Source organism: Aquarana catesbeiana, linkage group LG05, assembly GCF_042186555.1.
Source record: "Aquarana catesbeiana isolate 2022-GZ linkage group LG05, ASM4218655v1, whole genome shotgun sequence".
Classification (NCBI taxonomy): domain Eukaryota; kingdom Metazoa; phylum Chordata; class Amphibia; order Anura; family Ranidae; genus Aquarana; species Aquarana catesbeiana.
In genome coordinates this window covers 614,715,657-614,742,716 of record NC_133328.1, presented here as the reverse complement: position 1 = coordinate 614,742,716, position 27,060 = coordinate 614,715,657, and the positions used below count along the sequence as shown (strand labels likewise).

General features: G+C 45.0%; 1 protein-coding gene across 1 annotated transcript; it reads right to left on the bottom strand.

Annotated features, from left to right (window-relative positions):
* Window positions 1-1,686: 1,686 nt before the first annotated feature.
* LOC141145505 (elongation factor 1-alpha) lies at window positions 1,687-27,060 on the bottom strand. Its single transcript, XM_073632255.1, has 7 exons — window positions 26,914-27,060; window positions 24,257-24,436; window positions 9,494-9,790; window positions 9,031-9,181; window positions 6,762-7,018; window positions 5,057-5,291; window positions 1,687-2,012 (listed from the first exon to the last, which is right to left on the bottom strand). Exons 1-7 carry the CDS (start codon window positions 27,058-27,060, stop codon window positions 1,894-1,896), a joined length of 1,386 nt encoding a protein of 461 aa, XP_073488356.1. The 3' UTR covers window positions 1,687-1,893.

Below are 27,060 nucleotides of genomic sequence, written 5' to 3'. Positions count from 1 at the left end.
AGAGTGGCTAGACGCTTCCACTCTGTATTCTTTCTATAGAAGCCGAGAACAAAACTTTCCTCCACATATGGCACTCCTGCAGAGTAGCTTTAGGGATTGGCAGACAGTGGAGCTGTGCAGTTTATCATTGCTGTTTGATTAAGTGGTCAGAGTGCTGGTAGTTACGAGAAAAAAAAAAATTATATATATATATACATATATATATACACATACACACACACACACTAAATGTAAACATTTAACACATGAAATCATTGCTTGAGATTTATTTTCTTCAACCAACTGCCAGAGCTCCTCCCGCTTATGCAAATAAACAGTGGACCTCTGAGCCTCCCTGCAGGAGTAGTCATGTCCACAAATGAACATAGGCATTGCTGTCATGTTTAAACACCTAAAATGAAGCGTACATATTGCCACCCCCATTTAGTCACATGACTGCATGAGCTCCTCCCACAGATCACACCCTTACAGGAGGAAAAAAAAAAATCCTATGGATTTAACCACAAGTGCTTTAAAAATTTAGCAATACATGGACCTAGGATTTTATTGTATAATGCACATGGGTTAAATGAAACTTTAAGGGATCCAAAGTATTCTCCAAGACATGAATTGTTACATCTGTTCAATTCCAAAACTGCTGATTAAAAGACCACCAGGCATTGGCATGTGGCCCAGTGTAACTCTGTATATGACAACATTTGGTCAAGGCTAATGGAACTGAAGTAAACCCTGCCAATTCAGTGGCCTTCACCTACTTCTGGGTCACGTGCTGGTCAGCTGCCATTAAATGCTTTTTTTTATTATAATTAATGCAGAGCATGTCACCACCCTGCCTCTGTACCTCATCCAATCAGGGAATGCTTTGCATTTTCTGAATGGCACCTAGGCCAGACAGCTAACTGTTCATAAGACATCAGGCTGGATGCAAAGCATCCCAGAGATCACTGGAGTCTAGTGATTTCCAGCAGCCACGACAAGTTTTCACATACATGCTAATGCCTGGAATTATTCTTGAATTACAACGTACCAAGAATTTTAATTCTGTGCAACCTCAGTCAGTTGGGGGTTCTGGCATTTCTGCTTTACTAGACAAAAATGGGTTCAAGCCCTAGGAGTAGGTAATCTATAGCAAAACAGAACCACCATCCCCAAAACAGGATGACTTACTCTCCAAACCAACCATGCAGTTTTAATATCTCTACCCCAGCACTTGGCATTTTACTCCTTTAGCCACGCAATGCAAAAGGATTACCACTTGATGAAGGCATCTTGGTACCATAGGATGGATTATGTAATCAGGGTGGTTCCATAAACTTTCATACCTCCCATCATGTTCTTGGGCAGTCAACATCTGCCTCAAAAATTCCATGGGGCTTAGATTGAGACATAGGCAATTGGCTACAATAGTTCAACATTACACAATTTGAATGAATGTGACTTGACTAAAGCCTGGAATTTTTTTTTTTTTTTTTTTTAATTCAGCTTGCCAGGAATACGATAGTCTTTAATTCACCTTACATTTGATGCCTTGTTTAAGCACAAGGTTGCCGAGAAAGAAACACAAAAAACACTTTTCATGACAAGACAGACCAATGACAGATCACATACTGCTTGCTGTGCATTTTATTGAATAAAAGGCTTAACATAAATTCAGAATTTAAACAAAAAAGTCAGTGCTACTACCCATACATCACATAGAAATCAGAGATGCCAGGTGTTCAATTCACAGTCGCCGAGTAGGTAAATGAGGAAAAGATGATCCACACTCTGGATCATCTTTTCCTCATTTAACATAAATTCAGTTTTGTCACTGTATTAGCAGCCTTATCTGCTGTATAAAAAGGAAAAAAAAAACAGAACAAAATAAACCTTGACACAGAACAGTTTAATGCCTCAGTTGACTGGGATGGGTTTCTGGGCCTGTCTTCTTGCTAAAGTGCTTGCCTTCCTCTCCACAGATTTCACAACTCCCACAGCAACGGTTTGCTTCAAGTCCCGGGCTGCAAATCTCCCTGCAAACCAAATTGAATGCCATTACAATAGACCTACACACAATTCAGAAACACCACTAATCCTTGGGCATGGAGATCATTTCATGGCCACCTTTTTTAAAAAGTGGAAAGTCAATTCCCAGCTGGTGGTTGTAGCAGCAACATCTTATTGTGAAGGTCAGTAGAGAATTCTGATCCTGGTAGATTAGCATCCATCTCAGAAGATCTGTGTGACCCCCCCCATTCCTAGTTCAAAGAACTGAAGAGACTAGTTTTGGGTAACCAATCCTCAACTTTAAGAGTCAGTCTCAGTTAAAGGTTAACACAACTAGCCTTTATAAAGAAAATTTAGTTCCATCCAATAAGAAAATACTCATTCTCCACCCTCAACTACCCATAGTTCATATTGAATATGGGCTTGGGGTAGAGAATGGACACGTTAGAGCAGTGACAGTTACCTGTCACAGGAGGCAGAAAGTCATATGGGGGGGGGGGGGGGGTCAGTGGTTTAGAATCACTGCAGTAGAGGAGTAGCTATATTCTTTAAAATATGAACTCTCCAGGTAATACTCTGCTAATAAATGAATTTGGGAGAGACTTGTTACAGTTTGAGAGCCATCATTCCTGGGCTCACTGTGTACCCACAGAAATTAAGGGTGCCGTATCAGGCTCTAGTAGGCCCTTATATGCTGACAACCGCTCTCTCTGTAGAAGTCAATGAGGAAGGAAAAGTCACACATCATAAAACCCTCATGTAAAGAGGGTAAGCAGCCTCAACTTAGACTCAGTCTAGGTGGATTCCCCTTTACATAAGGGTTGTGGCTTCTGGGACTTTTCCTTCCGCGACATTCCCAGGCTGTAATGGCCAGGGATGTAGCCAACTGATCACAATCAGTGCTCAGTTACTTTGAAGGGCAGGGAAAATATCAGGAGTCAGCACATATACCTTTAATATGGTAAAATCAGTTAATGTATTGCAAACATCTGTGAGAGCAGCAATTCTAGCCCCCCCCCCCCCCCCCACCCAAGATAAACTCTAAACCGATAACCTGTAAAAGCATTACCCATGTTGATACTGTACTTTTACAGGCATGTGCAGTTTTTAATCTCGACATGGTGGATTTACTAAAACTGGAGTGAAAAATCTGGTGCAGCTCTGCACAAAAACCAATCAGCTTGTCTAAGCTTAAGGTTTTTTTGGGGGGTTAACAGAGGGATCCTATTCCCTTAAAAAGGTGGTATGGCTTTTTATTTCTTTTTGCCCATTCATATTTACCTAGGTGGATGCAGCATTGGTCCGTTTCTGCATCTGGCGCCTCTGCACTGAGAGCATTGCAGAAGGCTTGGTTCTCACAGCTGCTGACTGTCAATCAGCAGCTCTGCTCCTCCACACTCACTGGCACGCTGAGCTGTGGGAGGGGCAGGGAGCGACTGTCAGCAGCTCGCTGAGACTGGCGTCACTCCACCTGGTGGATTCAGACTGTCGTGATAACGCGGTTTCCTGGACCGATTCCTGTGATGTCAGAGAGCGGACTTCAGCCCACTCTGCTGAAAATGGTCACAGGAGTGCAAAACGAAACGCAGTCCTGTGACCTATAGGAGAAGCTCAGCCTGGACTTGTTTAAACCAAGTTATACAGCACAGTGCTTGTGCTGTGACATTTGGTCCCCTGTATCACCTGAAGTGCCTGGCTATGCTCTGACTGGGGGGGAGGGGAGTGTCTGTGCTGATTGTTTTTCAGCGCAGCCCGCCCAGGACCGCCAGGGATTGGCACCACCCTGGACCACCAGGTAAATGCCAATCAGTGCCCAGGCAGCTGCCTATCAATGCCATTGGTGTCACCTCATTGGTGCCCATCAGTTGAGGAAACTTACTCATTTACAAAATTTTATAATAAAACATATTTTCTTCAAATTTTTGGTTTTTTTTATTTGTTTAGCTGAAATAAAAACCCCAGGAGGTGATCAAATACCACCAAAAGAAAACCATTTGTGGGAACAAAATGATAAAAATTCTGTTTGGGTACAGCGTAGCATGACCATGCAATTGTCATTTAAACAGCGGCAGCGCTGAAAGTTGAAAAATTGGCTTGGGCAGGAAGGGGGTGTAAGTACCCAGTATTGAGGTGGTTACGTGAGCGTCAATTGGCACTCTGAAATTAGGTACACAACAGCATTTATTTTTTCAAACAAATGCACTAGAGACATTTAACATAGGAGGGGATTGTAGCAAGGTTATTTGTGTAACTTAACCACTTTAATTGGGCAAGCTGAAGTTAGAAGCAGATTGGCTACCATGCACAGCTGCACCAGATTTTGCACTCTAGTTTTTAGTAAGTCAGCCTCAACAGCCTCTTTTTTTGTAAAATAAAGTTTTCGGTTTGTGGACATTCATTTAATTGTCTTTTCCTGAAAATTTGCATTAAATAAAGGGCTGCAGAAATAGTGCGAATTGCAACAGCCACCATTTTATTCTTCAGGACCCAGCTTTCAGATGGGTCCTGTAGTTTTCTAGTAACTACCGGTATATTTCACATCAAAATTGTCCTGACAAGTCATTAAAACCAGCATTTAATGTAAAAAGTTAAAGCTATGTCAAGACGCAGTTTTGACTTTGCCCCTATAATAGCCCCCCTTTAGAGCCGGTTCACACATGGGCGACTTGTCAGGCGACCTAGCCGCCTCACAAGTCGCCTCCCGTTCGGTACAATGGAACCGTTCTAATAGTCGGGTTCCTGTACTACTTTGGGGGCGACTTGCATAGACTTTCATACAGAAGTCGTTTTGCAAGTCGCCTCGCTGAGGCGACCTGCAAATCGTGCCGCCCCTGTGTGAACCAGGGCTTAAAGACTGCAAAACAGCACTCAAATGAAGTGTGATAGGAGGATAGGTTTCAGTGTAAATTAGTCAATCAGCAGGCTAGGTGTTTGTTCTTGACCTCAAAGTGCAGGTGAAGCGCTATTATGCATAATCACATAGCCTTAGTATTTAGCAGTTTTTAATCAGTTTTGTGCCAAATGCTTTTCCTACACCACAAGTTGGCATAGTACAGAACTGGGCACTCACCTAGTGGAGGATAGTCATAAAATCTCTCCACACAGAATGGTTTGATGGGCTTCAGTTTGATAATTGCAGCATCTCCCGATTTCAGCATTGCTGGGTCATCTTCCAGTTTTTTGCCTGATCTACGGTCAATCTTCTCCTGCAACTCTGAAAACTGGCATGTTGTGTGGGCTGTGTGGCAGTCTATGACTGGGGAGTAGCCAGCTTTAATAAGACCAGGATGGTTGAGAATGATCACCTACAAAAAAAAAAAAAAAATCCAAAACAAAAAGCACAATTTAGGAGACACTCAATGAACTTTAAAATATAAAAATTCAGAGAGGAAAGTGGTTTGTGGGTTTATATAATGGAAAGGTTAAAACCATTTTGTGGTCTGTATCCCTTTGGCAAGATTTCCCCTTCACTCTGTCCCAGAGATGCAAGTGGAAAGAAGCTAATCCTCTAAAAATAAATAAAACCATTGAGAGATACTGAACCCACTATTCAACTTAGTTGGAGTGGTGAAAACTTATACTTCCCATCATTGTATATGCGAGGAGTCCCAAGACAAAGCATTAATCTATCCAGCCAGGAACAGGCACACACTTGGCAGGAGTTCTGTTGCTTTCAAACCAACCAACAATTTGGCTACACACCATGTTCGTGCTCAAGTTAGGGGGGGGGGGGGGGGGTTGGGGTCACCAGGACCCTCCCCTTCTACCTTTGAAAGGCCCGTCACCACTCCCTGCTTTGTAAAGCCACAATCAGCACTTCCATGTACGCAGAACATGTGACTTTCACCCTTGTAGCCAATCTTTTGGCCCAGAACAGCCAATGACCAGGGAGCGATTTCCCTATTCTTGCCAATGCAGGTTGCATGGACACAAGGGGATCCTGGTAAGACAAATACAGGGGGGGGGGGGGGGGGGGGGGGGGGGGGTTCTAGGTTGTTGTGTCTTGCTTGAGATTCTCTCACTTCCTGCCCTGGGACTTAAAGTACATAAATCTCCCCAAGTGTGGATGCCTATTTAAGTGGTCACCGGAACATTTGTGCCGATTAGTAGATAGACTGTCTTTTTTCCACAACATTTAAGATTATTGCCCTTTAGTGTGAAGGGTACCAGGATAGTGTGAAACTTCCCAGGAGGGACAGACCATAGTACATACCTTTGAACCTTGCCAAGCAAAAAATCTAAAATTAAAGGTTATACACCAACTACTCCAGTTCCTACAGTGATTGGTAAAGGAATGTTTTAAATTAGTAAAAATAAGGTGCAAAATGTATTGATTCTCCATAAAAACACACATCCAGACAGCAGATGTTAACACATTTCAACCTTGTTCACAAGGCTGAAACCATTTAGCATTTGCTGTATGGATATTGTGTCTTATGGAGAATCAAAAAAAAAAAAAAATTGAAGATTTAAGAGCAAGCAGGGAGATTATCCATTCACGATGGTTTTAAATTATATTTACAAATTAATAATTGGAGTATAGCTTGGCTACCATGCCTTTTGCATTCTTTGTGAACAGGTTGTCTTTCAGTTTGACATTTGCCAGTGTCTGCATGGCCTGAGGGAATGAAGCACCATGTAGTCCCCTTTGAGATCACACTACATCCATGCCTCTTGTCCCTCACATGGGTGTTGTACACAAACCATTGTGGGGTACCGGATAAAAAGTTTTGGTATTTGGGATACATTTTCAGGAACTTAACACTGCAGCATACCTGTGCTATGAAGCTGGTGGCCTCGGTAGGTGGGTCACTCTTAGAGTTCCCAGCAACATTTCCACGTTTCAGACTCTTCACAGCAACATTTTTCACATTGAAGCCAATGTTGTACCCAGGGAAGGCAGTCTCCAGAGGCTGGTGGTGCATCTCTATAGATTTCACTTCTGCAGTGAAGTTTGAGGGTGCAAAAGAGATGGTCATCCCTGGCTTTAGGATCCCAGTCTCTATTTTGCCCACAGGAACCGTACCAATGCCTAGGAGGAGACAGGAGTGCAAGTGAATGATCTACAAGCAGTTTACAAAGGAAGCAGGTGGGGAAAAAAAAAAAAAAAAAAAAAAAACCTTTACAAATGTTTAATATTAGGAATCTGTTTTGTAGATTACCATAACTGAGCTTTTTTTTTTAAATGCACTTCAACGCTTATATTTTTCTCCCTATACACTTTTCTACTCATCTCCACCCAAAGGGCAGATTAATCTGTCTTTCCTCTCCCTTTCTCTCCCCCCCCCCCCCCCCCCCAAACTCTGGGTACTGGTGATTTAGCCAGATGCCCCATTTACATCACCAGTGCCCCAATCAGGAAAAATAATTTTAAAGTAAAAAAAAAAAAAAAAAAATCCAGGATATTTCATATCCATATACAGAGATGCATGCTGATTTGATGTTTAGCAAAAGGTCAGTTTAACAGACCTGCATAAGGGAGATCACATTGTACACACTGGAAAGTGGCAATGGACACAAGCAATCCCTCTCCTAGCAAAGAAATGCAATTGAGACTGCTACTCAGAATTTCCAAGCAATGCTGGACCCTCCCATTGGGCCAAGTGTTTAAATTGAGGATTCTGGGGGCATGATGTATTAAATTTTCAACAGTTTCATATGAACTTTTAAATCACCCAACTACCCCAGACCCAAAACTGGAATTGACTTTTTAAACTGACTGATCCGTTTGCAGCAGGTACAAAGATGTATGGTTTGACCATATACCTGGATATGAAGCTGCACACAGTGCCCCTTCGCACTGCATTGCAAATCAGAAAAGCAAATGTTAAAGAAAATAAATGGAGGGTGCAGCTCCCGCTTGTATCCTGGATTTTGTGGCACAGCTAAAATTTATATTGCCGATTATATCGATGTTATTGGGACACTAATTGCCATTTAGTTATATGGATGTTATAGGGGCATGCCATTTCATCAGTGGGAGATTTGTTAAAGCTTTGTAATCTGAGGGTGAAGACTCCAGTAGACAGTACACTATATGGGCCAAGGTTTGCAGATACCTGGCCATCACACCTATAGGTTACACACCCAGTTTCAAAACTATGGGCATTAATATATAGAGCGTTGCCCCTTTTCTGCATCCAAACTCTTGGAAGACGTGCAATAAGCTTGTGTGTCGATGGGAATTTGTGCCCATGCAGCCAAAAAGCATTTGTGTTGTCAGATACCGAGGTTTGGTTAAGAGCCCTGGCTGGCAACCATTCCAAAATTGATAGTAGGGTTGAGGTCAGGGCTCACTGCAAGCCTCTCTAGCTCAACACTAACCTCCCCATCATTTGGGCACAGACCTAGTAAAAACAGAAAACGAAAATGGCCTCTCAGTTCAACGCGGTTAAAATGCAATATTGTCTAAACATTTGTATCATTGGTAGTACCCTTCACTGTATACCCCTAAACTGAATTTGTAGTGGAGTTACATGCCTTTAGTCATAGTGTAGGTGTAGTGCCCGACATCCATAAACATTTGACCATACAAGGTGCCCCAGGTTTAGTGGGTTTCAGTTTCTGAATACATGGTACAACAGACAGTATGTTTTGTTCGATATTTGTTCTGGATGGGAGTGTTGAAACTTCTCCTTTGCCACAAAACAAATCTGCATAGTGATCCACATTGTGACTGCCCCCTAAATCTAAGGCAATGGTTACGTGTGGAAGATGCCATTAATGGTACCCTATGCCAAACTGTTTAGGCAACAAAGGTTTTGGTGCCCCAATTACAATAGGTCAGCCAGCAGCAAATCACCTTTGTTAATTTCTGCACCCAAAGTCACAAGCCAGAGGTAGCATGCAAGAGGCATGTCAAGAGTTTACAGAGTTATGGAAACCCTGAAGACTCCTCAGAGGCAAAGGCCTAAATTGTAAGAGCCTGTAGACCAATATGAACCTATTAGTGAAAGCGTATGGGCAGCCACTGTATTTGAAAGTGTTCAAGCTGGGCTCAAATGCCACATGTCTAGTACATAGTTTCCTTGCCTGACATCTCACCTCCTATTTTATAGACATCCTGTAGGGGTAAGCGAAGTGGCTTATTTGCTGGACGCACTGGGGGAACAAGGGAGTCAATGACCTCAAGCAGAGATTGGCCCTTTGAAAAGGAGTCTTTACGTTTCACCTTCCAGCCTTTAAACCAGGCCATCTGAAGGAAAAAAAAAAAAAAAAAAAAGGAGGGGAGGAGGAGAGTTGAATACAGCTACATGGCACTGAAGAATATTTAAAAGACAAAAGTAAAACATTTGAAACAAAACTGAGCACATTTAAAGATAGGACACCGATTGGTGGAAACACCCCCCCCACCCCCACCCCCCCCCCACACACACACACACTACACCATTTACCAAGAATATTGATCAGAATCCCCATTGATTGTGTGCGGAGGGCACACAGAAGTAAGCCTACTCACCCTCCATTTTCTCCCCATTTGCAATCACACAGCAGATTCATATATTACCTTCTGGCTGGGAGCAGATATGTTCTCTCCAGTCCACCCAGACACAGGAATAAATGGAATGGTGGCTGGGTTGTAGCCAATCTTCTTGAGGTAGACGGTCACGTTCTTGACCACTTCATCAAACCTCTTTTGGCTGTACGGTGGGTCAGTCATGTCCATCTTGTTCACACAGACAATAAGCTGTTTAACACCCATGGTGTAGGCCAATAAAGCGTGTTCTCTGGTTTGCCCATTCCTGGAAACTCCAGCTTCAAACTCACCTGTTGCAGCAGAAACCACCAGCACAGCCACATCAGCCTGAAACCAAGCAGACCATTAAAATCTAAACTGATGAGGTGGCTGCATTAGTTCTTTAAAGCAGAAGTAAACAGTTACCTTTCCGGCACGTGCTGGAAATGTAACACTCAGATTTGGTTGTGCTCAAAACCAAATTGAGAAACCATACAATGGCTGGTGTCATAACTGATCATGTGCAGCATCATGGCAGTTGTAGATTAACAGAGGCCAAGATGGCAGCTTCCTTGGCTGAAAACGATAGGAGGGTTTTCTTCCACTTTAAGCAATTATGTAAAAGGTACATATTTTTTTAACGATGTACTCAGAAGTCTTCAAGGTAAGTGAAAAGATGGAATACGCTTACCGGCTGGGTTGGATTCTATTGCCATAAGCGTAGAATCGATAAAGCTTTGTGCCTCCAAGGGCAAAAACATGAGGTGATGGAGGCAGGGGTAGAGCCTCTATCCGTTATGGATGTCCCTTCTGGTCCACTAGAACTGGGTCAGAGATGGTGTCTATCGAACGCTGGATGCAGGAAAGGTCTTTAATCGCCAGCATGAGTTCAGAGGAATCTATGGGACTTTCAAGTTGAGTAATATCCTTTGCCCTGAGGGAAGGGAGGCCTGAATCCCTCAGAAATTCTTGTATCACCTGGAGCCTATTGTCCGTATCCCTTTTTTCTCCACATGTTCTGATACATCGAGGAACTATTGATCTGTGGACACCATCTCTGACCCAGTTCTAGTGGACCAGAAGGGACATCCATAACGGATAGAGGCTCTACCCCTGCCTCCACCATAGAGGCTCTACCCTTGCCTCCATCACCTCATGTTTTTGCCCTTGGAGGCACAAAGCTTTATCGATTCTATGCTTATGGCAATAGAATCCAACCCAGCCGGTAAGCGTATTCCATCTTTTCACTTACCTTGAAGACTTCTGAGTACATCGTTGAGAAGTTGAATGTATTGCCACACGGATCACTTACCTTGATTGTGGACTTTTGTGTTTACAGCAACACAGCATTTTTTTGGGACATTATAAGCATGTGCACAGTAATCACTTATACATGTTGATTTAGCGCTACATTTTATTTAATATATGGTATTGATTCTTGTCACATGGTTTGTAGCAGCTTATCCACTCACTGTCCATCCTCTTTTTAGGGCAGCGCAATAATTATTCCCTTCCTTGATTTCACATATTTTTTTAGAATGAATGGGCTGCCAATGTACCACAATGGATGAAAGCCACACATGACCCCCTTTACAACGGAAAGTAAAAATACACTGTATATGCTCTATTTAGTTCCTTGAATAATGCACAAATTTGACTGGAGCCCTAGAGTATCCAACACACTTTTGGATAGGAGGGGGAAGGTTTAGAACTTAATCAGGTTTTATAGATGTTGGAAAGTTTGCCCTCACTTATTGTCCTAGGGACACCTTTTCATTAGGCGAGTTAAGGTTGTAGGAGAATGCTAGAACTCCCATTAGCTTTTTGCTGTTCTCATTTTAGATGTCCCCTCATTTCCTGTCTGGTAAACAAGTGAGGTGAAGTCAATGGAGACCTAAACTGCACAGGGTTTCATCCTTTCCTCACTATTCAAAACTAATAGGTTTGGGCTACAATTGCACCTTTACAAAAGAAACTCACCTGTAACATCTGTCGTACAGTCACAAAAGATCAAGTATTTATATGGCCTCTGGATGAGATATTAAACTTTGAAGCACCAATCCTGCCACAGGGCATTCACAAGAACCTGAATAGAGGTTTATTTCCAAAACTTTGTCAAGGAAGAATTCCAAGCACACAAGTTGATTTAGGGGGAAACAATGTCTGACACCTACAACCAAGCCAGAAGTTTAGGTTTATGCACACTGGCTTAAATACCACTTCTACAGGTATACATTTTAAGCTCAGCATTTAGAGCAGGTGTTGGCAAACTGTAGACTCTAATCTACCAGTAGACTGCAGGCAGATTGGGAACATAGCCCTGCGTTCCTGGTCCTTCCTGATCTTATAGCCTCTGTCCTATACACCCCCCAGTGGTACACAGTACAGGAGCTGCCGGAGTTAACTTTTCACATTAACCAGCAGGTGATTGGTTGCTAGGAAGCTGGACAGTCGTAGCAACCAATCACTAGCTTTTTCATGTGAAAAGTTAAAGCTTGCAGCTTCACCCTCCATCCAGTACTGACACCTTTTGCTCACTGTTCTGCTGCACAGGTGTTTACCAGTGTAATGTAGGAGACTGGCACCTACACTGTGTGAGGGGGGCATGTGCAGGGGACACTACAGGGATGGATGATGTAAAAAAGGCACACAGGGGACACTACCCAAAAAAAAAAAAAAAAAAAAAAAAAAAAAAAAAAAAACTTAGAAATACAGTCACTGGTAAGTCTACAAGCCTTTCAGGACAGCACCTTGGAGAGTGCGCAGCTGCACCTCTTGACAGGAAACACTGCATGACAACACCCCTTTTAAAAGCAGCTGCTTCCACCATGCTGTCAGTTGTTACCGAGAAATCCTCCGACATGCTGGAAAAAATAAGCAATTACACTTTACATATGATAACCAAGGGAGGGAAGTAGGCTGCTGTCCTGAAAAGCTCGTAGAAATACTGTCAGCAGTAAGTCTAAGGTTTTCTCCCTTCACCTTTCAGGACAGCACCTTGGAGAGGATAACCGAGAAACTTACTTCAGGGTGGGACTACTGCTTGTAAAACCTTCCTACCAAAAGGACTGGTCCGAGGCTGATAATAGATCCAAGCAGTAGTGCCTTACTAAGGTCAAAAAACTGGACCATGTGGTAGCCTTGCAGATTTGCTCAGATGTCCCGGCCCTTGATGCCGCTACTGCTCGAGTAGAATGAGGCAAGATCCCTTCCAGAGGTTCTAGACCCAAAAGGTGCATGCCTCGTTTTAACCATCTTCCGAGGGTGCCCTTGGAAGCTTTACCACCTTTGTGAGTACCTTCCATTAAAACCAAGTGAAGATGATTTTCTAACTTCCTTTGTTATCTCCAGATATTTAAGAAGACACCTCCTGACATCAAGAGTATGGAAAGCCTCTTCTCCTGGCCCCTAAAAGGTAAAGGGCAAAAAGTAGGGAGAATGATTTCCTGTGTACAGTGAAAGACTGAAGCCACCTTTGCTAGGAATGCTGGATATGTCCTTAAGACTACCCTATCCTGTAGACATCTCATAAAGGGCTCTTTAATTGAAAGGGCTTGTAACTCACCAATTCTACATGCAGAAGTTGCTACCAGTAAAAAGAGTCTTTAAACGTCAAAAATGTTAATGATTCTTCTATAGGTTCAAACAGAGCCTTAGTCCCTGAAGAACTAAAGATAAATCCCATTTGGGAAAACTAACAGGTCTAGGCTTTACTTTTGCCATGGAAAAAAAAAAAAAAAAAAAAAAAAAAAAAAAAAAAGCGCTGATTAAAGGTTTCCTTGACGGTTCTTTCCAGAAAAACTGATAAAGCAGCTACCTGCGTCTTGAGTGTACTTGCTGCTAACCCCTTCAATCCCTCTTGAAGAAATTCCAAAACTGAAATTGTACTAAGAAAATCAAAATTTTTTCTGGAACACCAAGAATTATACATTTTCCAGACTTTAAAGTAAATGTCTCACGTCACTTTTTTCCTACTTGCAAGAAGGGTAGAAATAAGCTTCTGATAAACCCTTCAGTCTTAAGATTTGTTCAGAAACCAAGCTGTTAGATTGAGATCTCAGCAGATCTGCCCTGATTGGTAACCTCCAAGGAGGTTTATCAAGGTTGAAAACCAGGGTCTTTTCAGCCAGTAAGGGGCTATTAAGATTAGCTCTGTGGACTCCAATCTGAATTTGGCTAACACCCTTGGTATCAGTTGAAATGGGGGAAAAGCGCAAGACAGATGGAAGTCCCACTTGTGGGCTAACGCATCTACTCCGAGAGCTAGATTCTGTCTCTGAAGAGGGAATAAGGCCGATATTTTTGCATTTTCCTGTTTTGCAAAGAGGTCCACCTGGGGAAGACCCCAACTTCTGGAGATTGTTTTGTTTTGAATAACTCCTGATTTAGGGACCGCTCAGCTTCCCTTACTTCTTTCCTGCTGAGATCTGCTAAGCTGTTTTCCCATCCCCTTCAGATGGCCTGCGGATAGAGAGGCCACATTGTCCTTTGCCCATCTCAGGATTTGATAAGCTAGATCCGTCAGAGTTCTGCTTTTTGTACCCCCTTGCTTTGTTAAATATAATACTTCCGTCATATTGTCCGACAATATTTGGACATGTTTCACTAGAAATTCCTGGAAGGAGAGAAGACTCTCCAATTCGAAGCTCTTCTTGCCTCTGGTTTGGACCAAACTCCCTGAATTGTTTTTTCTTCCAGGTGAGCTCCCCAGGCATCTGTGGTCAGTCTTCGGGTTACCGGAAAGGCCCAAGGAAGCCCTTTTGAGACGTTTCCTTGGTTCCTCCACCAGAGCAATCTTTTTGCTCTTTCCCCTATATTGAACTTCTCCAGAGGTTCCTGGTATGACCATTTCATCAGAATATCTGATTGCAGAGGACGGGCATGCAACCTGGCCCACTGTACCGAAGGAATTGCCACGTCAGCAGTCCCAGAGTGGACATGGCTTGTCTTACAGAGATCTCTGCGCTGGATTGAAGTGCTTTCAGGGCCAACTGCATCTTCTCTATTTTCTCCTGTGGCAGAAAAATTCTCTGTTCTATCGAATCTATTTCGTACCCCAGAAACCTTACACTTTGTGATGGTATTAGGTTTGATTTTTGAAGATTGAGAAGCCATCCCAAACTTTAGATGTGCTTGAGCTGTCCGTAGATTGATTTCTAACTGACCCTTTGAGTCGGCAAACAGTAGCAGGTCATCCAAATAGGGCACTATTGAAATCCCCTTCAGCCTCAGATGCTCCAAAGATTCCGTCACTTTTGTGACTACTCTGGGGGAGGAGGAAAGTGAGGGCAGAGCCCAAAACTGCAGGTGCCAAATCTCTCTGACTGCAAGATGCAGGAATCTTTGTGATGGGGGCGCTATTGGTATATGGAGCTAGGCATCTCTCAAATCAATGGAAGCCATATGACATTTGGGGGTTAGCAAGTTCCTCACTGAGAAAATTGTATCCATCCTGAATTTGTATGTTATGGATCAATTTAGAACCTTCAAATTGAGAATCAAGCAGAACTTTCCCAATGGCTTTTTGACCAGAAAAATGTGGGAGTAAAACCCCTTCCCCTCTTGATCTTTTGGAACCTGGGAAATTACCTTCTGTTGCATCAGTTCCTGTAACAGACTTCATGGCCAGAGCCTTTTCCTGATCCTTTGGTAGGTTTGCGATGTAAAACCGATTGGGGGGGGGGGGGGGTCTTTGTGAGAATTCCAATTGGTATCCCTTTTTGACTAACCCCAGAACAAATAGACTTCTTGTTTTTTCCCCCCAAAGGTTTGCAAGAAGTCATGTAGTCTGCCATCTACTGGCAGATGGTCATTGTTTTTTTAGGGGTTTGCTCTGGGGTTCTAAAGAGTACCCCGCCTCTGAGAAGTCCAGAAGATTTTTTTCCTTGTCAAAAAGGACAAAAATGTTTTCTGCTGTACCACTTTCTTTTGTGGGAAAGCTTTCTTTTTATCTGCTGTCCTGTCCAGGACAGTCTCCAATTCTGGTCCAAACATCAGGTCTCCTGAAAAGGGAATTCCGCACAGTTTTACCTTAGAAGCCGAATCCCCTGACCAAGTCTTTAGCTGGAGTGCTCTTCTTGCTGAGTTAACAAGCGCAGAGGACCTAGCTGACATCCTGATCGATTCTGCGGAGGCATCTGAAATATATTTGAATGCCTTAAGCAGGGTAGGGAAGGACTCCAATAGGTCTTTTCTGGAGGTACCTGCTAACACATGATTTTTTTTTTTTTTTTTTTTAAACAGAAAGGACCACATGATTCTTAAGTTGATCTAACCAACACTCCAAGTTTCTAGCCACAACTGTAACTGCCATTGCTGGCTTAAGATTAGCTAGAGATGAGTCCCAGGCTTTCAGTAGCCCATCTGCCCTCTTATCCATAGCATCTTTGAGAATGCCCATGTCCTCAAAAGCTAAACCAGTTTTCCTAGATACTTGAGAAAAAACAGAATCTTTGTTTTTTTTATTCCACACCAATTCCCCGGTCTCAAAAGGAAACCTCCTCTTGAGGGCTTTAGAAAAGAACTGTCCTTTCTCTGGATCCTTCCATTCCTTTTTAATAGTGTCTGTTAACACTTTATGAACAGGGAAGACCCTCAGTTGCCAACATTGTAAAAAAAATTTTAGGGACACTGTTTTGGCTGTAGGTGGAGTCCTATTATAATTAGGGGGCAGGGGCATGTGTTTGTAGGTGTGGCATAGGGTAAAAGTAAAAATGTGGCGTGCTGTGGTGCTACATGGGCATGGTTTATGCAAAATAGTGGGCGTGGCTCAAAGGGGTGTGGTTAGCATCTGAGATGAAGGGATAGAGGGAGAGGAAGGGACAGCAGCCCCAGATCCTACACAATAGAAATGTGTATTCCAGAAAGTTTAACAATCAGCAGATAAAGATACTCCAAACACCTGGTGTTAGCACTTCAATCATCCCAGCACCATGGTTGTGGTGTCAGGATGATTGAAGTGCATTATTTCTATTACATTATAAAATGAAATCATTCAACTCACCATAATGCCGAATCAGTGGGATCCCTGAGCGTGTCGCCTGCCACCAGCCGTCCGTCCTTGCATCAGGTGCTCCCAGCAGAGTCCGTCCTTGTATCAGGTTTCCTCAGCGGTGCCCCCCTTACATCAGGTTTCCTAGTAGGTCTCCGCCGGCCACGTGGTTACAATAGAATGGGGCGGAGGGTAGGGGCGGCGACACAGGAGCTCCGTCTAGACAGAGGAGGACAGTGGCACACAGACAAGGAGGAGGAGCTGACAGCAGATGAGACACAGTGCTATAGGACACTCCGGGAGCATGCAGGGCTGGCGCGATTACTCAGTCCAGCCCTGCATCCACATGTGACCCACTCCTCCAATCACGTCCTCCGTCCCGCACATGCCGCTGCGCTCTGTGTTTGAGCCGAGCAGGTCGCTCGGCCAATCACAGGACACCCCCCCGCTGCCCTATTCATGCTAAGCTTGGCTCAAACAGAGCGCAGTGGCATGGATTTTGACAGGAACGGTCTTCTGGAAAATGGCGGCCGGCGGAGACATCTCCACCTGCCGCAGACAAAAAAAAAAAAAAAAAAAAAAAATTAAAGTTACGTACCGGTAACGTCTTTTCCTGTAGTCTTTCAGGACAGCCACTATTGAGAGATAGTCTCCTCCTCTTCCTGTAGGAAACACTGCGCCAGCCCATAAAACTCTCACTTCCCCTGCCATACCTCAGTTTTTACAAGATCACCTCCGGTCAGCTGGGGAGACACAAGAACACATTAATAACATACCATTCAATATCATTATTATATTGCGTTCTGGTCTTAAATAAGACCCCCCCAAGCTTAGGGTGGGTAACTAGGGCTGTCCTGAAAGACTACAGGAAAAGACGTTACCGGTACGTAACTTTAATTTTCCCTTTACGTCATTCAGGACAGCCACTATTGAGAGGATAATCGAGCACTTACCAATTAGGGTGGGACTACAGCTTGCAGAACTTTTCGCCCAAAAGCCTGCTCACCTGCCGCCACCAGGTCCACTCTGTAATGTTTAATGAAAGTGGAGTAGCTGGACCATGTCGCTGCCTTGCATATTTGCTCTGGCGTTGCTCCAGCCTTCTCTGCCTGGGAAGTTGCCACGGCTCTGGTAGAGTGTGCCTTTATGCCCATAGGAATCTCTTTCCCTGCTAGAGAATATGCTTGCCCAATAGCTAACCTAAGCCATCTGGCAATCGTGCGTCGAGACGCTCTGAATCCTTTTCTGGACCCGGAAAATAAAATAAATAGAGAATCAGACTTTCTTATTGTTTTAGTCATTTCTAAGTATTGTAGGATACACCTCCTTACATCTAAGAAATGAAATTTCAGTTCCCCTTCTCCAGCAGGATTGGGACAAAATGAAGGTAGGACTATTTCCTGGCTTCTGTGAAAGCCTGATGCCACTTTAGGCAAAAATGCTGGATCAGTCTTAAGGACTATTCTATCTGGAAAAATAACGCAAAAAGGAGGTCTAATTGATAACGCCTCAATTTCACTGACTCTCCTGGCAGTTGTCACTGCCACTAAAAATGCTGTTTTTAAGGTTAACTCTTTTAACAAACATTTGTCCAAGGGCTCAAAGGGAATTCCTGTTAGGCTTTGCAACACTAAAGATAGATCCCACCCGGGAAAGGGGGGACCTCGGACAGGTCTCTGCCTAGACAGTGCCCTAAAGAACCTGACCACCCATGGATTGGTGGCCAAAGATTTCTCTAAATAAGCACTAAGTGCTGACACCTGGCTTTTAAGGGTACCTACGGATAACCCTTTGTCTGCTCCACACTGTAGGAACTCCAAAACAGCTATGGGGCTCTGCGCCGAGAAGGAGTTTTCAGTGCACCACTTGTTGAAAAGGAGCCAGACCTTTTTATAAATATGACGCGTCTCCTTTTTTCTACTGTTGAGAAGGGTGGATATTAATTTCTGAGAAAATCCCTTAGATTTTAATATACTCTCTTCAGTAGCCAGGCCGCTAATTTCCACTGGTGTACCTGTGGACAGAGGATTGGACCCTGTGAGAGAAGATCCTCCTGAGGTGGAAGGAATAGGGGCGGTTCCACCGCTAATTGACTGAGAATTGAAAACCATGCCCTTTTCGGCCAATGTGGAGCTACTAGAATGAGGGAGGTGTTCTCTAGTTGGAACTTCCGCAGAACCGCCGGTAATAACACCGGAGGGGGGAAGGCATAGCATGTCCTGAAATGCCAATTCTGAGTCAATGCGTCCACCCCCAATGCTCCTTCTCCTGCGTTTAGGGAGAAAAAACAGGGGATTTTCGCATTGTCTCTTGAAGCGAAAAGATCCACTTCCGGGGGTCCCCATTTCTCGGATATGAGATTGAAAACCTCCTGGTTGAGGGCCCAATCTCCCTCTCTCAGCCTCCTCCGGCTGAGAAAGTCCGCTATAACGTTCCTTTCTCCTCTCAGAAACACCGCTGAGAGTGAGAGAGTGTTGGTCTCGGCCCAATTTAGGATGTCTGTTGCTAAGGCCAGGAGACTTCCGCTTCTGGTGCCACCCTGTTTGTTTATATAGGCTACGGTAGAAGAATTGTCTGACCGTACCTGTATATGGTGGCCCTGAAGCTCTTTTTTGAAAAACCTGAGGGCCAGGCCAACCGCCCTCAGCTCCTTCCAATTGGACGATCTTTTTAGTTCGTCTCCCCTCCATACGCCCTGCGCTAGAAGGGATCCCAGATGCGCCCCCCAGCCCTTGCCGCTTGCGTCCGTGGTTACTATCCGTGAAACTGGAATAAGCCACAGACGTCCCTGCGACAAGTTCGCTTCCTTCCTCCACCACCAAAGAGATCTCTTTAATCGATGGGGAATTTGTACTAAGGTGTCTAGATCCTTCTGACTGTGGTCCCATACCCTTAGTACGTATGACTGTAGGGGACGAAAGTGTAATCCTGCCCACTGCACTGCTGGGAGAGTAGAGGTCAGCAGACCTAGAGTTGACATTAAGGACCTTTTGGACACCCGATGGTTGCATTGGAGAGATAAAACTGCTCTGTCCAGTTTTAGAATTTTTTCTCTTGGAAGAAAAACCTTCAAGAGTGTTGAGTCTAGCAGGTATCCTAGGTACATAATGCGTTGTGAAGGAATGAGACTGGACTTGTCTAAGTTCAGGAGCCATCCCAATCCTGTCAGTACCCTTTTTGTCAGGTCGAGGTCCCTGAGCAATTTCTCTGGGGATACTGCAAAAAGGAGCAGGTCGTCCAGATAGGCTATAACTGACACACCCTGCAGTCGCAGGAAGGCCATGGCCTCTGCTAGGATTTTGGTAAATATTCGGGGTGAGGAGGATAGCCCGAAGGGCAGAGCCTGGAATTGTAGGTGCAGTATTGCGTCGCCCAGGTTTATTGCTAAACGGAGAAACCTCTGAGAGGTTTCTGCAATAGGGACGTGCAAATATGCGTCTGAGGTCCAGAGACACCATGAAACAATTCTGCGGTAACAGAGCCCTGACCGTAAAAATTGACTCCATACGGAATCTTTTGTAACAAATTGATTTGTTTAAGGGCTTTAAATTCAGAATCAATCTGAATTTTCCTGAGGGTTTTTTTACCATAAATACATGGGAATAAACCCCCTCTCCTTCCTCCCCCTTGGGTACTCTGCAAACTACATTTTGTAGTTCTAGCTCTTTTAGAGCATCTAACAAGGCCTGGGTTTTTGTCGTGCAGCTGGAAAGCTGCGTGACAAGGAACCTTTGTGAGGGGGGCCTTGTAAATTCCAAGAGATGCCCCCTTCTTATGATCCCTAGAATGAACCGATTGGGGGAAATGATCTCCCACTGTGGAAGGAAGGCCCCCAGTCTTCCTCCCACTGTTTTTAGAGAGTCATTGATCTTTCTGGGCTTTTTCAGGAGGGCGAAAAATCGCCCCTTCTCTGCCCTTACCTCTTTGGCCCCAGGTTTTCTTCTGTCCCCCTTGTTTAGGGGCTTCCCTGCACTTTTGCGGACGAAACCCCCTCTTTCTCTGTGTAGGGGTCTTTCGTTTGAGTGGGAAGGACTTCTTTTTGTCTGCTGTCCGGTCTAGGACTGTATCTAACCCAGGACCAAATAGTAGGTCACCTGTCAGGGGTATCCCACATAACTTGACCTTAGAGGCGGCGTCACCCGGCCACGTCTTCAGCCAGAGGGCCCTCCTGGCCGAGTTAGCCAGGGCCGCTGATCTGGCTGACATACGGACTGACTCCGCCGAGGCATCAGCTATGTATGCGATGCCTCGCAGAATCGTGGGGAAAGATGCTAGGATAGTCTCTTTAGCTGTGCCAGCCTCAATATGCTCCTGAATCTGGAAAAGCCAATGTTCTAAATTGCGGGCTACCACAGTAACAGCCATTTCTGGTTTTAAGTTACCGACTGTTGAGTCCCAGGTCTTTTTCAGTAATGAGTCTATCCTCTTATCCATGACGTCTGATAAGGCCCCCATGTCCTCAAAGGCCAGGTCTGTGTGCCTAGAGACCTGAGAGAAAGCTGCATCCAGTTTGGGATTTTTATTCCAAATGGACGCTGGATCCTCTGAAAACGGAAATCTTCTCTTAAGGGAACTCGAGAAGAAGGGCTTTCTTTCCGGATCCTGCCACTCTTTTTTAATCGTCTCCACCAGAACCTCGTGTACTGGAAAAACTTTTCTCTTTTGATCTCCTAAGCCCTTGTACATAAGGTCATGGAGTGAGAGGGGTTTTTTATCCTCGTGTATACCGAGGGTTGTATATATTGCCCCTAGGAGATCTTCCACCTCCTCTAGGGACAACTTATACCTGGAGATTTTCCTGGACTCCCCGTCCTGGTCCTCTCCCTCTGATTCCTCATGGGAGTCAGAAGTGCCACTGTCTGGTTGCCTAAGCTCCACCCCGGAAGGGCCTGCAGCCTCCTCTGCCGTAGCCATACTAGTGGATCTGGCAGGAGCCGAGCCCTGAGCATGAGGCGGGGTTGAATCCTGCTGAATGGGATTAAGGGGAAGCTGAAACTTCTCAAAAAGCGTTTTAAAGGATGAAAAAGTGGATGACAGCTCCTTTACAGAGGCTGCCAAGCCGGACTGCTGTTCAGAGTCCCTTTCCTTGACCAAGGAATCTATGCATTCCTTACACAGAACCTTGGTCCAAGCTTCCCCTAAACTGTCCCTACAAGAGGCACATTTCTTTTTAGAGACATGAGTGGACTTTGTCTTTTCAGTGGATTTCTGAAATTACATACAGAAAGCACATTACATTCAGCAATTTTTTAACAGAAACAACCCTGGGGGTGTACCCAACCCACCTGTAGGGATCCGAGTCACCCCCACCCCCTGACCACCCAGGGGGTCTGTCCCCCCCTAAGTAAGGAACCGTACATGGGGGGGGGACAATCCTAGGTAGAGAGGACCCCTCCCCAGGGAACTCTTACCTTCGGAAGGCTGGAGCTAGTGTCCGTATGAGCTGCAGCATCTGCCTCAGACATGACTGCAGGTGGTTGCCTGTGTAGAGTCTCACACTGTCTGCACGTGTAAACCGACTCCTCCAGCCTGAGCCCGGCCCCCTATCAGCACCGCGACCCGGAACCGGAAGTCGCGGGTTAAAGGTAGACATCCGCCCTCCGCCGGAAATGACGTCGCCCGTCGTCCGGCCCGTTCGTTCCATTAACAAAAAATGCGGCCTGCACAGTGTGCAGGGAGAGCGGAGTGTCCTCCTTGCTGCGGCCCTGTGAACGCGATAGGGGGCCCCCACAGCCTGATGCCACGCTTGACAAGGAAGGGGTGGCTGCTGTTTTGCGGGTATGTACCGCCTATCCACTGCTTGGAAGCCCCTGCTCCCCTGGGGATGTTCTGAAAGAGGCCACAATCTCCCTGATTGTATCAGCCTGGTTCCCTGCACAGTGTCTCCCCTCCGGAGGAAACACTATTAACTGAGGTATGGCAGGGGAAGTGAGAGTTTTATGGGCTGGCGCAGTGTTTCCTACAGGAAGAGGAGGAGACTATCTCTCAATAGTGGCTGTCCTGAATGACGTAAAGGGAAAAAAAAGGGATTTCCTGGGACATTTGCAGGGAAACCCTAAAATCGGGAAAAGGGTCCAAATCCCATGAAATTCGGGACTATTGGCAACCGTGGACCCTGTGTCTAATTTCTGCCAGCCCCGGTACATCTTGTCATGCACTGACAGCTGGGTTTTTTTCTTCCTGGATCTCCAGGGTAGTATAAATTGCTTTGAGTAATTCATCCACCTCCACAAGTGAAAGCTTATATCTAGAGATGATTTTCTCTTCTTCCTCCTCCTCAGAATCAATGGTTGAGGGTGGAACGCTTTCCCCTTCCTCCGACTCACTTTCCACCTGTCTGGAAGTGGACTGAGGGAGACTGGAGTGAGAACTCTGTTCTTGGCTGGAACTCTGGCCAAGTTTTTTTTTTTTTTTTTTAAACGAGGGAGCGCACTGTCCCTAGGGCCTCTGGTAATTCTTTCCTCACAGAAGATACAGTTCTGCACTCTTGTGAGGACTCTTACTAAATCCGCAATGCAGGATCTGCACAGTGGTTTGAGCCAAGAGTCCCTTAAAGGATTTTTGCATGAGGGGCACTTTACCCATTCTCCGATTTGGCAGTAGCTTTCTGAAACAGAAAAAGAAACCCAGGTCCTTCTTAGAACTAAGGCTTCAGAGAAATATAATACCCCCAGCCAACACCCTAAGTGCCCAGAGTCTCACTCCTTGCTGAACTGCTAATGGAAACTTTACCCCATAGCAGACAGCAGCAGGTTTTCTTTGAATGACCACATAAAGATAAAACACCAAGTGATAAAAGGAAAGAGGTGCCACCGCACCTCTACCTGGGCCTGGTCAGGAACCTGGGCACCTGCATCCACCAACACTGCTGAGGATTCCACCGTCTCCATTGCGAACGCCGCAGCCGCTGTCTGTTTCCTTACCAGGCTCCATGTGCCAAACAAAAGTAAGTCCCGGCCAGAGGACCCGTCCCTTCCTTCTGCATTCCAGCAGCTGGAACCAATCGCTGTGCCCTGCCAAAACTGGCATCACCCTCTGTCCAGGATTTTGCACCACCATGCAGAGACCTGGCATGGATGCTCTTTCTGAGCACACCCGCGGCCCCACGAACGAAGGACCTCCGGCAGACCATTACTCCTGTGAGCCGGTGAAGGAAGGGACACCGGAGCACCTCCCTCTCGTACAGGAAGGAGCTGGGCTGGTCTGAGCACCAAAACGTGGAGGTACTGCCAAAACCCTCTCCTTGGAGAGAGCGCAGCCCCTCTGGTTACCCAAGCAGTGCTTCCACCATGGCAGGGGAAACACTAAAACTGACAGCATGGTGGAAGCAGCTGCTTTTAAAAGGGGCGTTGTCACGCAGTGTTTCCTATCAAGAGGTGGAGCTGCACTCTCTCCAAGGTGCTGTCCTGAAAGGCAAAGGGAGAAAATTAACCCTCATAACCACACCTAAAAATGTGTACATGAGCATTTTATTCTGCCAAATGGAACTTTTCTTTTGAAGCCCAGTGTGCATGGAGCCTGAGACATCAATAAAAACAACAAAGTTTTGCTAGCACAAGTGGAAGCATGCCATGTAGAGCAGTGGTCATCAACCCTGTCCTCAGGGCCCCATGAACAGGCCAGGTTTTATGTATTACCTTAGGGAGATGCAGACTAGAATACTGCAATCACTGAGCAGCAAATGATATCACCTGTGATGTATTTCAGTTATCTTGCAAACCTGGCCTGTTAGTGGGCCCTGAGGATAGGGTTGATGACCACTGATGTAGAGGACCCAAGGATTGAACCTAGGACCCCAATGCCTTATTACCATAGAAACAAACCTGGGATGTGCCAGTGATCATATTTTTAATGAAGTCCCTATGTCCAGGAGCATCAATGATGGTGATTGTATATCTGTTTGTTTGGAATTTCCAAAGGGAGATATCAATGGTGATTCCACGCTCCCTCTCCACCTTCAGCTTATCCAGGATCCATGCAAACTTGAACGAGCTCTTGCCGATCTAGAATAGATTTTCTGGAGGTAATTACAAGAAAAAGGTTGCAAGCATCCCCTTCCCCCCCAAAAAAATTTAGGGACCCATTTACTAAGGAACACATACCCCACTTGTTCTCAGATACCAAGTAAACCCCCCACCCCCCTTAAAAAAGGATCCTGATTTGACATCTGTTATATTAGGTCTGGTTTGAATGCTACTGATCTGTGCTTTAATATACACGACTGAAAATCTTGAAGCCTGCCCAGGACAGCCTTTGCATTAACAGCCTTATTGCATCACTCTTGCAGAGGCCCAATTTATACTCATGGCTAGCCTTTACTGGTTTGGGGGGGGGGGGGATTTGAGCCATAGAAAACTAAATGCCATGCCCTCAAGTCCCAAGAACAGGAAATACTGGAATCCAGTTGAAAGGAAATTTAGGACTTTATCCCTCATTACACATTCTGTCTGCCACCCATCAGATATTAGAAAAAATAAATACTCAAACAGGTATACAAATCACTATAATCTACAGAGATTCTGATAGGTTACCACTCTAGGGCTACAATTTTAGTTTTGGACAGAGCGATACTGGGTTACATCTGTTAAAAATCTGTTTGTCCCCACTGAAGTTCCAGCCCATGCTTTATCACCATCACTCAGACTGAAAAAAGGATTAGGAGGTCACCTGAACAGGAACAGAGGGGAAATCTCATTGGGTCACCTGTTCTGGTGATTAAGATGGCACATAGCTTGCTTGAGAGATATTCTCCCTTCCGGTTGTGTCTACAGGACAAGAAATGAATGGAATCTAGCCAACAACCAGCACCAGTTACACTCCTTGTAAAGTGCATATAAAGCAGTTTATGCATAGAGTAGGAAAAGATTAAAGCCTCATCAATGCGGTCTGCGTTCCCACCTTGGATTGTTCGGCCTCCATTTGCCTCAGTGACCAGAAAATGAGTGGAAAAAGCCAAAACTAAAAAATTGTCACTGGAACAGGAATGCAAGGCTTACAATGGGAATCGTTCCAATGACAATCTTATGTTGGAGAGGCTTTCTTCCTGTGAAGTTAATTTCCCCAATGGTACATACTGTAGAAACCAAGATACAGTGGAACCTCGGATTACAAGCTTAAGCCGTTCCAGGAGTATGCTCGTAATCCAAAGTACTCGCATATCAAAGCGAGTTTTCCCATTGAAGTCAATGCAAACGAAAATAATTTGTTCTGCATTGACTTCAATGGGATGCAAGACGGCATGCAGCCAAAGGCAGGGGGCGCTGTTCAGCTACTGCGCCCCCCCCCCCCCACTTCAGGCCAAAAGCGGTACTGCACACCGCTTTTGGCCTGAATCCTGCTCGTTTTGCAAAAAGTTAGGATTTTTGGACATACAGTGCTCGTTTTGCGAAACGCTCATTAACCGCGTTACTCGCAAACCGAGGTTCCACTGTAGTCTTAGAACCAAGCCCTAAACTGACATTAGGTCGCAATTGAGCTGAACAGTCATTTTACTTTAGGTATAGTCAAAAAGGGTTTCACTTTAGCTAAAGGTTAAGGGCCCCCCCACCCAGTTTTTTTTTTGCCACATGTGTACTACTGAGGAACTTCTCTTTGTCCCAAGGACATACAAGAAAGAGGAAGTTCTCCAAAGTACAGGAATTGCACCTCAAGATAGTTGTACCTGGAATAGGTGTCCCGGGTCAACTCACATTTTGGTCTGGTAGTAACTAATATTTTGAATTTTCCCTTCACTGTCCAGGTGACAATAGTCACCAGTACCAAAATAAAAAGGGTGAAGGGGGGGGGGGGTGTGGCACAAACCAATATGAGCGAGTTTACCTGAAAAGCAAAAAAACCTGGAGTATTAAATAGAGTGGATGCGGATTAGAACATTTTTTTGCTGTCTGTGTCCCATTTAGGGAGATTCACCCTCTATTTGTCCTGGTGGCCATTATTGCCAAAAGTAAATGAAAATCCCAAATTCTGCATGGTCACATGAACACCTGGGAAACTTTTCCTTAGGAGACACTAGTCCTGGCGACAACCAGGGGATTCCCTAACTTCCTGTTTGGCTATGGGACAAGTGAAGGGAAAATCTCCCCAATGGGGGACAGATGGCGCAAAAAAAACCCCACACACACCTCCCCAGTAAAAGACACTGGGTTTTGTATCCTCAGACAGATTGGGGAGATACACAGCCTAGAAGCCAATTGGTTTCTATGCAGAGAAACACCAGATTTTGCACCCACCAGGTTTAGTGAATTTCTCGCTCCACCCCCCCCACACTACAAGTATTTCCATAGACAAACCTGCACTTTTAAAACTGAAGAGGCTTTCATAGACCAAATGACTAGTTCCATTTAGATAGTCTAGAATCTGCTGCATACATCAGTTTGGACCCCCCTTTAAAAACACAGGCATGATAGGAGAATGCAGCATGAATCTGTCACTAGTGCCAACCTCAAGCCAGAGCACAGATATAAACCTCATAGTCTCTTACCTGGCCAGCAGCAGCTTCCAGCTTCTCCAGGGATCTGGGATCAAACCCACCACACTTGTAGATGAGATGACCAGTGGTGGTGGATTTCCCAGAGTCTACATGGCCAATAATGACAACATTCAGATGGGTCTTTCCCTTGTCAGACAT

What these genes read in the sequence shown, in the direction of transcription:
- LOC141145505 (XM_073632255.1), bottom strand. Translation starts at nt 27,060, where the DNA reads ATGTCTGACAAGGGAAAGACCCATCTGAATGTTGTCATTATTGGCCAT. An exon ending in TGATCACTGGCACATCCCAG is followed by an intron (nt 9,791 to 24,256) that starts GTTTGTTTCTAT and finishes GCTTGGTTTCAG; the next exon opens with GCTGATGTGGCTGTGCTGGT. An exon ending in GGATGTCTATAAAATAGGAG is followed by an intron (nt 7,019 to 9,030) that starts GTGAGATGTCAG and finishes GTCTCCTCCTAG; the next exon opens with GCATTGGTACGGTTCCTGTG.